Consider the following 11,315-nt stretch of genomic DNA (forward strand, 5'->3'; position numbering starts at 1 on the left):
ATCATGCATATGACTCTGACTAAATAGAATAAAATAGAATTCAACTTTATTGTCATTGCACATGTCACTAGTACAAGGCAACGAAATGCAGTTTGCATCCATCCAGAAAGTGCTTAGCAATAATATAGACATATTACAAAATATATATTACCAATAATATAGATATATAGCTATATTACAAATATGGGTCTATTATAGGTATGTTACAATGTACACGGTATGAAGGTATGTTATGAATATGCTATAACTATAAGTATGTACAGGCTGTAGTGAGTGTACAAGTTATGTACAGGCTATGAAGAGGATATAAATATGAAAACTATACAGAAATATGAAATATGAACTATACAAGTTATAAACAGTTGTAGAACTATAATTATTATAGTATGATCTATTATGTAAATCTATGTAAATCTATTATGTTCCACCATTGCAAAGGTGTAACTCGTAATCACACTGATTATAATCAGGATGCACGACACAAAAGATCTGGGCCCCCAAAAAACAAAAACTAATGTTGATAATATTAATAATTACACCTGAGATTTCCTGTAATATAGCCGTGTGTAGTGCCGGTGACAAAGACCCACAGGCAATACAATATGAGACAAGTTTATTTTTACAGCACCTTTCAATACCAAGACAATGAATGTGCTTTACATACATTAAGTCATAAAAGGCATTTTATGTATAGGTCTTTATGGATACTATACTACACATATAATGGCTTTCTATATATTGCAAAAGTGCTCCCTCTACTGGACAGAAATAGTAAGGTAGCAAAACCAAAAAGAATCAGAATCAATATTGCTAACTTGTTTTGGTAGTGTTTAGACATGTGTACACGTGTTCTTCTATCCTAACCTGAAATGAGTGCGAGATAAGACTCACCTCTTGTCCTCCAACTATATTTTAATTTGTTTCATACATTTTATTTCTGTGAAATGAGTCGGCACAGGGCCAAGCAATAAAAACAAACCATAACACAATAAATTAAAAAACACATTCTTTCAAAATAGTGACTTGTGCAGAGAAAATGCAGGTAACGTTCATAATTCATTATCTTTATTTTTCAATATAGTTTAGCAAACCTCAGTACACCTTTAGTGTTACAGTAAAACAATCAAAAATGATAACTAGAAGAAAAATATCAGGCCGTCTTCCAAGAATCATTTTCTAAATAATACTGAAAAAAGGTGCCTTGAAAATAGTTAAACGGAGAAAAACTGCAGACACAATTATTCGTACACTGTGATCATTAAAACTAAAAAATGCATAAAACAGCCTAGCAGGGCCCCAAACGTTGGTGTTGGATAGTATGGAAGGTGAGTACATTTTAAAGATAACATAATAAAATTGAAACACTCTAATATTACTTTCATATTTTGCCAATACTATGCACATTAATGTTTTAAGCAATAGCTCGTTTAAACACCCAAGGTGTGCTGCAGCGATTACTTGAAATGCAAAAAGTTACACTTCCAATATCTATTGCTTATGTTTCATATCTTGGAGGTGTGTTTCTGCTGGACTGCTGCTATTTAAGTTTTTATTTAATCAATGCAAAGCTGCAAAAGTCGAAACAGCTACACCAACTCCGTGTCTTTTTGAGCTTTGGGGTGGAATGATGATGATAATAACATGAGAAATCCTTTAAAGTAAAGACTGAAACGCGGGGGAGTGACTGCAAGATCTTCTCCGAGATCTTCGAGGGAAGGAGCGATCGTTCCAGCTATGTTATTGCTCTCCAAAAAAAGGTTTTATTTGAGTGATTTTCTTATTATCAGGTGGGCCGTCTGTGCAGATCCAGTGTCCAGGTTTAATTTAAATGAGCTAAAGGTCAAAGAGGTCCAGTGCTAGCAGGAAAGGCAGTGTTAGTGCAGTTATGTATTACTGTCATTCAAATGTCATAGCGGCCACATGAATACATCTTTAGGTTTACAGACCGTATGAGCTCTTGCGCACTCTCTATTCTTTTATAGATATGTCTCTATGATAGAAGAACAAAAGCCCTCAGAGATGACCTCCACTCTTAATATAGGCATATATAGACTTCTTCTGTCAGCTTCTCTAATATGATAAAACGTATTTGTAATAAATTTCATTAACAAAATATTTGTATATCCCAAAACTTATTTACAAGAGAGACCTAATAAAGACAGACAAACAAACGGAACCGATTACGTACTCCCACCATTTGGGGTGAGGAAAAAAAATCTGATTTAAAACAAATCATAAAAGATTTGTTAGGGAAGAAATCTTTTATCATAAAAGAGAACGAACACCCTTTAGCGCTGCATTCATTTGCCGTGTTTGCTATTTCCACTTGTCATGAATTCTTTTCCCTTGTGAAACAAAGGTGATCAAGGTACTGAGGTGACAGTGAGGTCTAATACATACAATCTCTTACACATCAGCGGTACATTTTTGAAGAGTAGTCCAATGCTAAGGGAGAGGTTATTTAAAATTTTTTATTCAGTCTTCATTTAGAGAGCTTCTACTCTCTGCCTATAACTTGATTTAATGCACAACCATCATGCCAGAGAGAGAAATAAATCGTGTACTAAAAAAGGCCCACTGAGTTGCTATCCTGTGAAAGCAAGAGATCAAGGACTCAGAAGACCCACACCCACAGGAAGTGAAAACACCAGCGATAAAAGCCAAGGTGCTGATTTGAACATAACACTGATTGCAGAGCAGATTGGAAGAAGCCCTGTAAAGGAGAAAAGCTTAAGTTTAGTTTCCACCGGTGTTTGTGGGAAACAGATAATGAGTAAACACTACTCACTGTGATGAACGGCCATGCTGTTCTCCTTCCAAGTGCTCCCCTGATAAACCCTGCAGGTGTAGGTGTACGGCTTCTCATCGGCCATCGGCGCCCAGGTGAGGCGGCACAGATTAGGGTGGACCAGGCTTACGTTGCTCCTTCTACGGTCGTCTATGGACACGTAGATGACCTGGTTGGGGAAGGTGGTCCCCACCAGCCGGCTGTCCTGCCGATACTCGCAGTAGGGGCCGGGGACCTCGTAGGTCTCCGGGAACTCACAGTCCACCCTAACATTTCGCTCCAGGTAGGTGAGACATGGAAACATCTGGGGCCCACGTGGAGCAAACAGGAATGTAGTCACCGGGTTCACTGAAACAGAAGCAGCCAGGATGTTTGCTCTGTGATGGAAATTTTTAAGATAAGACGATAAGATTTCAAATTTAAGACAAGAACACACAGAGAGCGCAATTACCCTGAAAGTCAAAGGTTATACTAAAACTTTGATATTTTATGCTAAGGTCAGCAGTGGTAATACGGACCGAGCGTAGTATATTAATCTTTTGGTGTCATTGTGAAGTTATATAATGTTGTATTGAAAAAATAATAATTAGTGCTCAGACAAAGAATGTGCTTATCTCCCCCAATATTACTTTTAAAATTTGGAGATAGTCTAACGGAAATAAAAGCTTTTTCTTAATTTGTTTAACCTTATGGTTTCTTTTTTTTTTCAAGGTCACCTTTGATCTCGGGCGCTAATATATTGCGGTGAAGTTTGAAGACGATCCATGAATACAGTTTTTACCGGTTTTCACATTTGGTGTGATCTTGATCATTAAATCAGTGAGTCCAAGCTGTTATTAACAAATTATTATGAAATATAATTTCATTACCCATTATTAGTGTTATAACACTACAACTGAAGTAGAATGTTTTTCACTTCAAGATACAGAGGCCATCATTCACAAGGCTACTCACTGAGCTAGCTAACAAGCTAATTTAGCATGTAAACATAAAATATGACCCTGCAAATGTTTTTATTCACATTCCAGTTCATTCACACAACAGTGTTGTGCGTCTTTCTCAGATGAAGAGATTAAAAGTAACCCTCAAATATCTGTAACTCTGAATAATAAATGAATGTTAGCTGCTATCGAACAAAGTGCTCATGTGCCAAGATATTCAACAAGCTAGCTGGCATGTGTATTGTTGTTGGGCCAAAGTAATTGTAATTGTTTGATAATTTACATTCTTTATTTTGTATTAGTTTATTTTGAAGATATAGCTTTGCTGTTCACACTAACTTAAGAGAGCTGCGGGCTTCTTGACTGGTTGAAAAGAGAAATGGCAGGGACAGCAAAAGTGTCATTGGGAAATAAAGCCAAATTTATTACAGCTTTGCTTGAAAAATATAGTTTATGTACAGCCAATTCATTAACTAATTATAATATTAGACAAAGACAACAAATAAATACAAAATAGAGTTTTTAAATGATTATTTTATTAAGTGCCGTTTTTATTCTGAACATTGCTCTCTCTGTATATATCTAACTATATCTATTCATGTGTGCCTGTGTGTTCTCCTATCCACTCAGGTCAAAAGTTATAACAAATAATTTGTGATAAAAGACTCTTTCCTTGTATATTACATAATCTATATGAATCTTTACTGATCTCTGTGGTGAAACTGAGCAACAACATCTTCACTGCAGTAACACAGAAAGATTTTTGACTCGATCACAAGGACTGTGGAGCTTAAATTTCAGTAACGGTTTTTTATATATATATAGATAGATATCTATCTATCTATATATATATATATCTAGATATCTAGATATATAGATAGATAATATCTTTCGTGTTATCAGCATTCTCGTCCTAGTAATAAATTCCAATTAAAACGGGGCTGGATGCCAATGGATGGTAACAAAAAGAGTAATTAAAGAGACATACTGTGAGTCGTCTGATGCGTTATCATTATGTTGCCAAAGAGGAGACAGCCTATGACGGACAGGTGCAGCTCCATGGCGATAGACAGGCTATCTGTCGGATCAGATCAACCTTCACACCAGCCGGAGCCTGGCAAAGTTCATCATGGGACAAAACGTTAAAGTTACGCTGCCGCAGAATGCCACCACAAGATATGTCAGACAAACACATATACGAGCATGCAACCTTCAAATCGCACCTATTAGCCTCCTGTAGCCTCTAATAGCGTAATTCTAACAGGCCTGGATGTGGGGCTCTGTCTGCAGCCCGAATGCCGATAGGACTACGCCCCTGCGGTGTCCGTGCACTGCAGCAGACTGCTGAGCGGTCCACGTTTCAGGCGGGTAAAACTGAATTCTTGCCGCAAAACAAGAGTTCCCCCTGCAGGTCAAAAAGTAGAAGCACAACCGAGAAATACAGCAGTCACTTCTCTGCAAGTACACGCGGGGAAGCATGCTGAATCCAAACTCAGGGGAGCTTTAAGCATACTGATAGCTGACATCATTTCTCTTCAGTAGTCTTAAAAAACATTTTACCCACGGACAAGTAAATGTGTAGAGGTGGTGTTTGTTATTGCACTGTACTGTATATATTTGCTTCCCCTAAATACTGACTTCCTTATATTTTTAAGGACTAAATGTCAAATCAGGCAGTGAACCCTAATAAGTGGCAGAAGAAGCCTTTAAATTCTTAGGACAAGTAAAATGAGTTTGGCATTTCAGTAAAATAGAGTACCTATAGTATTAACATCCCTTCATGCTCTAGTCTGGTGTGATCAGTGTTTGTTGGTAAAACTATATAAAACACCTAAACTAAAGAGAAAGACATTCTAGCAACTGAAGACGCTGATATAGAGCTATATTTTATTAAACTTTAAGACATAAATATGACAAATATATATAAACAATAACCTTTATTATAGGTACATCTTGTAATACTGGGCTGGACCTTCTTATACCTTCAGAGCTGTCTTAAACCTTAAAGTCATAAATTCAGCAAACATTCCTCAGAGATTTTTTGGTCCATGTTGACAAGATGGGCTGTAGTGTTTAAACGGTGCTCAGTTGGTAGTGAAGGACCCAAAGTGTCCCTTGAGCAGTGTTCTTAGCTGACAGCAGTGGCATCTGGTGTGGTCTTCTGCTGCTTCAGAGATGGTATTCTGCATACCTTGGCTGTAAAGAGTTTTTGTTGCCTTCCTATCAGTAGTCTAGCCATTCTGACCTCTGACACCATCAAGAGTTAATCACACTGAGGCTTCCCCCCCCCCCCCAGTCTGTAAGCTGGTTCTCTGAGAAAATCCCAGTAGATCAGCAACCTGTCTATCACCAAGAAGCATGGCATGTTGAAAGTCACTGAAATCAGCCTTTCCCCCCCCATTCTGATGCTCAGTTTGAACTTCAGCAGGGCATCCTGACAATGTCTGCATATATTAAATGCACTGAGTATCTGCCATTTGATTGGCTGATTAGATGTTTGTGTTAACAAGAATTAGAACAGGTGTACCTAATGAAGTGACTGGTGAACATATACAAAACATTTAAAAATAAAAAAGGAAAACGAGGCAGTTTTTCATATATGGACATTACATTTTTAGATATAAATATGACATTTAACAGAGACAGATGTATGTAGCCTATCCACTGTCACACACCTGCATTCAAAATTTACTTTGGGGTCGCTGTAGCTCAGGAGGCAGAGCAGGTTATCCACTATTTGTAAGGCTGAATAGAAAGCACTTAAGCATAGAAAGTGTTTGTATGAATAAGTGTGAATGGGTGAATGAGGCATGTTGTATAAAGTCCTTTGAGTTCTATATAAGAGCCAGTTCATTTACCATTTTAGTTTCTTCCTTTCTTTCTTTGGAAAGGATAACACACAATACACATTTGACCCAGGAGGCATACCTCTGTACACCAAGAACAATAATGCTAAGTTTCCTAAAGTGGAAGAGAGATACCAGAAGCATGTATCATATTCTGCATAACAGAAAACTGTTATTTAGTAACAATTTCTTGATGATAATATAATACTAGTTATATGGTATGGCAACAGTAAAGGAGGAAAATACTTATTGGAAAAGAACAGGCGAGGGCTCGTCTTTCATCTGCAGTGTATTAGCAGCAGAGGACCAGCAGGGTTCACAGCTACAGAGTCTCTAATGAATACTTTTGGCATGCGGGGATCATCGCAGCCTGCACTCTCAGCTATTTATATTCGAAAAGGAGAAGACAATAAGAAAATGCAAGAAAACGTAGCGTCAGAATATTAAAAGGGAGGAGAGTAGCAGGCATCCTCTGCTATCAGAGACTGCTGAGGGTTGTGCCTTTCAGAGACCTCTGCAACACTTCTGTCAGGGAGACTGCTTCAGCATGGCAGCTGTTCAGGAAGGATCTTGATGAAGTGGATAAGCAGTGTGATGAGGATGCAGGGCACACTGTGGGTTTGGCTCTGGGAACTTTAACAAAATCTGGACAGTGCTGAGGATTTTAGACAGTATAAGATGATGTTGGACGTTAGATACAATTTTTACAACCCCCCCACCTGATTAAAGTGTTACTATTAAAAGTGTTTTGAAAAAGTAGGTGTGTAGTATCATATTTATGACAGCAATTCAGATTTACATTATATGGGTCTTTACCAGATTTAACTTAGTGCACAGTGCGGTTGTAGGAGTGGAAGCTGTGGTCTCTTGTTTGGCTTTTAAAAGCTTCTTCTTTCCACTTCCAATAATGTTTGCAGATTTATCCTCCCACATGATTCGCTATCAGGTTAATTAAATGACTGCTGATAAAGTATCAGCAGAAAGCTACTATATGATCCTGTCATCAGCCTCGTGATCTCGTGGTTTCTGTCTCCTTTTCTTCGTAAACGAATCTCCACATCTCTGTGTTTAAAATTCATGTTGGTGAAAGTAGCAGAGAAACTGCTGACACACATAGCGCTTGCACATATTGAGTAGATCAGCTGCGGAGGTGTGCCAGCTAATCAAATCCTCGTCACCACGTATCCCTTCTCATTCATCTGCCTCCTTCATTCTTTTCAGAATGAAACCAGAGGTTTGTGTACTGACACGTGATCCTCCGTCCTCTGGTAAAACAGCCTGAAAATCAATAGAAAACTGTACACAGTCCTAAGAAATGTCCCCAAAGTCCACCGGAGCAGCATTTTCTCCCCCTCCCCTCTCTGTGTCCCCCCCTCCCCTCCCTTCCTCGCGCCCTCCCTCTCTCCCCTGCTTCTTCTATAAGCCGACCTCTACTGTATCTACCCCCAGCATCACACTGCAGAGCACTGAGGAAGACTCAAAAATGCATCAGAGAAGGTGAGAGGGATTCATGCGCTATGTTTGTGCATGCTGTTTAATCTGAATGGCAAAATATCGAACCGTGGCATGCACAATGCATTTCTGTCATTCGGTTATTCTGGATGAAGTATATGGTCCAGCTGCTCTAAAGCAAATGTTTGAATGCAGGCAAGGGTTGGTTTGCATCAAGCAAATAAAATGAAGTGCTTAGTCTATTCTTTCTACATATCGAGGACGTGAATAATTAGCCGGTATCCTCTAAAGAGGTTAAGCACGGAAATGTGTCAGTAAAGTTTGTACTTCGATTCTTTGCATTGTGAACCGTGAGGCTGGATTGTGATCGATTGTGTAGCGTTAAGGGTACAGCGACTTTTCTGTGGTTTAGCACAGAGCAGCAGAAGTGTGATGTTCATGTCTCCGAAGTGACTTGACTCCACTCTTTACAGCTGACTCAGATTTATTTGGAATCCAGCTAATGTCGAGACAAACACAATAAAAAACTCTTAACTTCCTCTTTTTGTTTTGTTTTTTAGGAACCTCGGGAGAATGTCTTTGTTTACCACCATATTACTCTTTGGTAAAACACGCATCCTCACGTGAGCAACCCCAAATGTATACGTTTGTGTTCTTAATTCGGATCATCTCTTCCTGCTTCATTATAGGCTTTGCATCTGCTCAGAAGGTGATTCAGTTGTCCTACTGCTCTATAGACGAGGACCACCTCAGGATGGACTGCAAATACTCACTTCCTTCTGAGTCATCAGAAGTCTTTTGCAAGTACACGCACGGTGAACGCCTCTTCGACACCACTGACCCATCGGAGGAGCAGCACGCCCCCTTCAAGAAACGTGCCAAAGCCCGCATCTTCCCAGGCAACATCTGTCGCCTGCTGTATAAGAACCTGCCCAACGGCAAGTCCACCTTCACCTGCAACATCAAAGTGGGCGACTCGGCCCCTGTGACCAAAACTTCGGTAGTCGAGAAGAGTAAGATGCTTATCCTCATGCTCGTTTGACCCATATGTGCACTTCCTGTTGTTTTTACAAATAAGAATAGAACATGTGAGCTTGACAAACAAAACGCGCGTCCTTGTGAACCTGTGTTGCTTTTTTCTTATCGCAGAGCTCCTCCTCCCCTGTTCTGCATGGAGTGTCCTATTACAAAGCTGCAGTGGCCTACTGTTGACCTTGATGACCTTTCCCATGCTGCTGGAAATTCACTGGCTGTGAAGAAGGCGCCAAACTGCTGCATATCTTAACACTGCAACCATAACCATCTGGTCACTGATGCTGTACTCCCCCGAAGTTGCGTGTATGCACAAAGTGCAATAAGTTAAACTGAATGTACTCACAGTATATATTTGGTATGTCACACACTTGCACACTTGGCATTATGCACTCAATACTAAGCACACATACTGCTGCATATACACTATACTCTAAACTAATATCAGCTCTAAGCTATAAGTTACCTGTTGTATCTGGCAGACTTTCAGTAGGGTTAATGAGAAAAAAAGCATGATTTAAAATTGAAATCCTAGATTCTGCAGTGTTCACTATCTAGATTCTATCATCGTAGCAGATGTAGTCAAAGATATTGACAGATTGCTTCTTTAATAAGACAAAAACTGTCTGATTTAGAGGGTTTTTAAGAAGGGATGGAAACTAGTTTTGCTGTTCCATCTAATGAGTGAAATCTTCACAGCTCTAAAGTGCAGCGCTGCACTCTCCAATGTGAATTATTGCTGAGTCACGTCGCTCGTTAAGGTAAGCAATCTATTTTGCCTGACTGAAATCTGTCCCTAGTGTCTCCTCCTGGCTGTCAAAAAATGACAGCAGATGGCAGTGACCTTGTGCTGCACAGGCCCACTAACGGGAGACCGTGCTGTGTATTTGTCAATAGAAATTGGATGGAGCAATGAAGATAGCTGACAGGGTTTTAATGTAAGCTTCAAATGATGTTTTGACTTACTATTGCATGCAATCAAGTTTCTCTATTCTATCGTGTTCTATTCTATTCTGAGGAGAGGATCAATAGTCTGTATCAAGTCCCTCAACTACAGTTGCAAAGACACCCAAACACAGTTTTTTTCAATTTTGCCTTTCACGTGTGCCTAAAACACATAAGCCATGTTTGGCTGAGGCTTATTTAGTACATGTTTGAAACTATAAGCTAAGTCAGATACTCAGTCTTTATGAATTTATGAATTTACATTAAAAATTCTTTCACCGGTGCAGTGTTTTCTCCTGAGGTCAGCCTGTTCTGATGGCTGTTTCCAGCAGGATAACGCACCATGTCACAAAGCTCAGATCATCTCAGTCTGGCTCCTTTAACATGACAATGAGTTTACAGGATTCAAATGACCTCCACAGTCATCAGATCTCAGTGTCATCGGCAGCTGTGGGATGTGGTGGAGCAAGAGAGTTGCATCATGGATGTTCAGCCAGCAGTTTGTGCCAATACGGACCAAAATCTCAGAGGAACGTTTCCAGCACCTTGTTGAACCTGTGACATTAAGAACTGAAGTGATTCTGGAAACAAAAGGGGGTCCAGTCAAGTAGTAGAAAGGTGTATCTAATTAAGTAGCCAGTGAGTGTATACAGTGTCTGGTATTTCATACTATACTAAAGGCGCATATCCTTTGGCTGAGCCAAGTGAGTCAAATTGTATTTGAAGGTGTTGAAAAGCAACAGTGAAAGAGAAGGAAAAGAATATCTCGTTTCTATAAAAATCTGTGACTGACAGGATCTGTTTTGAAATTGCATCCTTTAACTGAAAATGAATGAATAATAAAATGAATGAATAAAATTCACACTTGAGTTCAGCTTCTGGAAAGTAGTCCTTGTAAACAAGAAATACAGTCCAACTACCATTTGAAAAAAATTATTTTACTGATTGTTTGTATTCTGCCAAAACAGGAAGATACAGAATAAAGAAATAATATGGATTTTCTTTTATAAAATACATTTTTTTTATAAAGTTGTATCATTAATCTCTCTTTTAAATAGAAATAACGTTGTTAAAATGCACATGCACATATACATTTCATGATCACAAGTATGTGGTGTCTCTATGCCCACATACCTTTGGTTGCATGATGTCATTTTACATCTACAGGCAATTTTAAAAATGCTTCTTCCTAAGAGTGAGCAGAAGATCTGATAATATGTTATCAGCATGCGGTTAAACAGCAACATTTCCAATGAAGCGCCAAACGAACCGAGTAACTCCTGTCATCGTGTTGCCCAATCCCGTGTGCCT

General features: G+C 39.1%; 2 protein-coding genes across 3 annotated transcripts; one reads left to right on the forward strand and one right to left on the reverse strand.

Moving 5' to 3' along the window:
* Nucleotides 1-327: 327 nt before the first annotated feature.
* si:ch211-215c18.3 lies at nucleotides 328-5,116 on the reverse strand. 2 transcript variants are annotated; one of them, XM_040032855.1, is made up of 4 exons: nucleotides 4,940-5,116; nucleotides 4,718-4,843; nucleotides 2,789-3,136; nucleotides 328-2,713 (listed from the first exon to the last, which is right to left on the reverse strand). In XM_040032855.1, the coding sequence occupies exons 2-4, from the start codon at nucleotides 4,788-4,790 to the stop codon at nucleotides 2,607-2,609; spliced, it is 528 nt and encodes a 175-aa protein (XP_039888789.1). In that variant the 5' UTR covers nucleotides 4,791-4,843; nucleotides 4,940-5,116; the 3' UTR covers nucleotides 328-2,606. The 2 variants fall into 2 exon arrangements, with proteins under 2 accessions (XP_039888789.1, XP_039888788.1); XM_040032854.1 differs by having other exon boundaries at nucleotides 329-2,713; nucleotides 4,953-5,114.
* A 2,651-nt stretch (nucleotides 5,117-7,767) lies between these two features.
* On the forward strand, nucleotides 7,768-10,887 carry LOC120734204. The gene is made up of 4 exons (XM_040032852.1): nucleotides 7,768-8,072; nucleotides 8,588-8,631; nucleotides 8,717-9,040; nucleotides 9,177-10,887. Exons 1-4 carry the CDS (start codon nucleotides 7,891-7,893, stop codon nucleotides 9,281-9,283), a joined length of 657 nt encoding a protein of 218 aa, XP_039888786.1. The 5' UTR covers nucleotides 7,768-7,890; the 3' UTR covers nucleotides 9,284-10,887.
* Nucleotides 10,888-11,315: the final 428 nt, after the last annotated feature.

The sequence above is a fragment of the Simochromis diagramma genome, unplaced genomic scaffold (assembly GCF_900408965.1).
Source record: "Simochromis diagramma unplaced genomic scaffold, fSimDia1.1 OVJJ01000216.1, whole genome shotgun sequence".
NCBI classification, from domain to species: domain Eukaryota; kingdom Metazoa; phylum Chordata; class Actinopteri; order Cichliformes; family Cichlidae; genus Simochromis; species Simochromis diagramma.

What these genes read in the sequence shown, in the direction of transcription:
- si:ch211-215c18.3 (XM_040032855.1), bottom strand. Translation starts at nt 4,790, where the DNA reads ATGGAGCTGCACCTGTCCGTCATAGGCTGTCTCCTCTTTGGCAACATA. An exon ending in AACGCATCAGACGACTCACA is followed by an intron (nt 3,137 to 4,717) that starts GTATGTCTCTTT and finishes CTTCTGTTTCAG; the next exon opens with TGAACCCGGTGACTACATTC. An exon ending in CAGCATGGCCGTTCATCACA is followed by an intron (nt 2,714 to 2,788) that starts GTGAGTAGTGTT and finishes TCTCCTTTACAG; the next exon opens with GGCTTCTTCCAATCTGCTCT.
- LOC120734204 (XM_040032852.1), top strand. Translation starts at nt 7,891, where the DNA reads ATGTCCCCAAAGTCCACCGGAGCAGCATTTTCTCCCCCTCCCCTCTCT. An exon ending in TCAAAAATGCATCAGAGAAG is followed by an intron (nt 8,073 to 8,587) that starts GTGAGAGGGATT and finishes TTTGTTTTTTAG; the next exon opens with GAACCTCGGGAGAATGTCTT. An exon ending in AACTTCGGTAGTCGAGAAGA is followed by an intron (nt 9,041 to 9,176) that starts GTAAGATGCTTA and finishes TTCTTATCGCAG; the next exon opens with AGCTCCTCCTCCCCTGTTCT.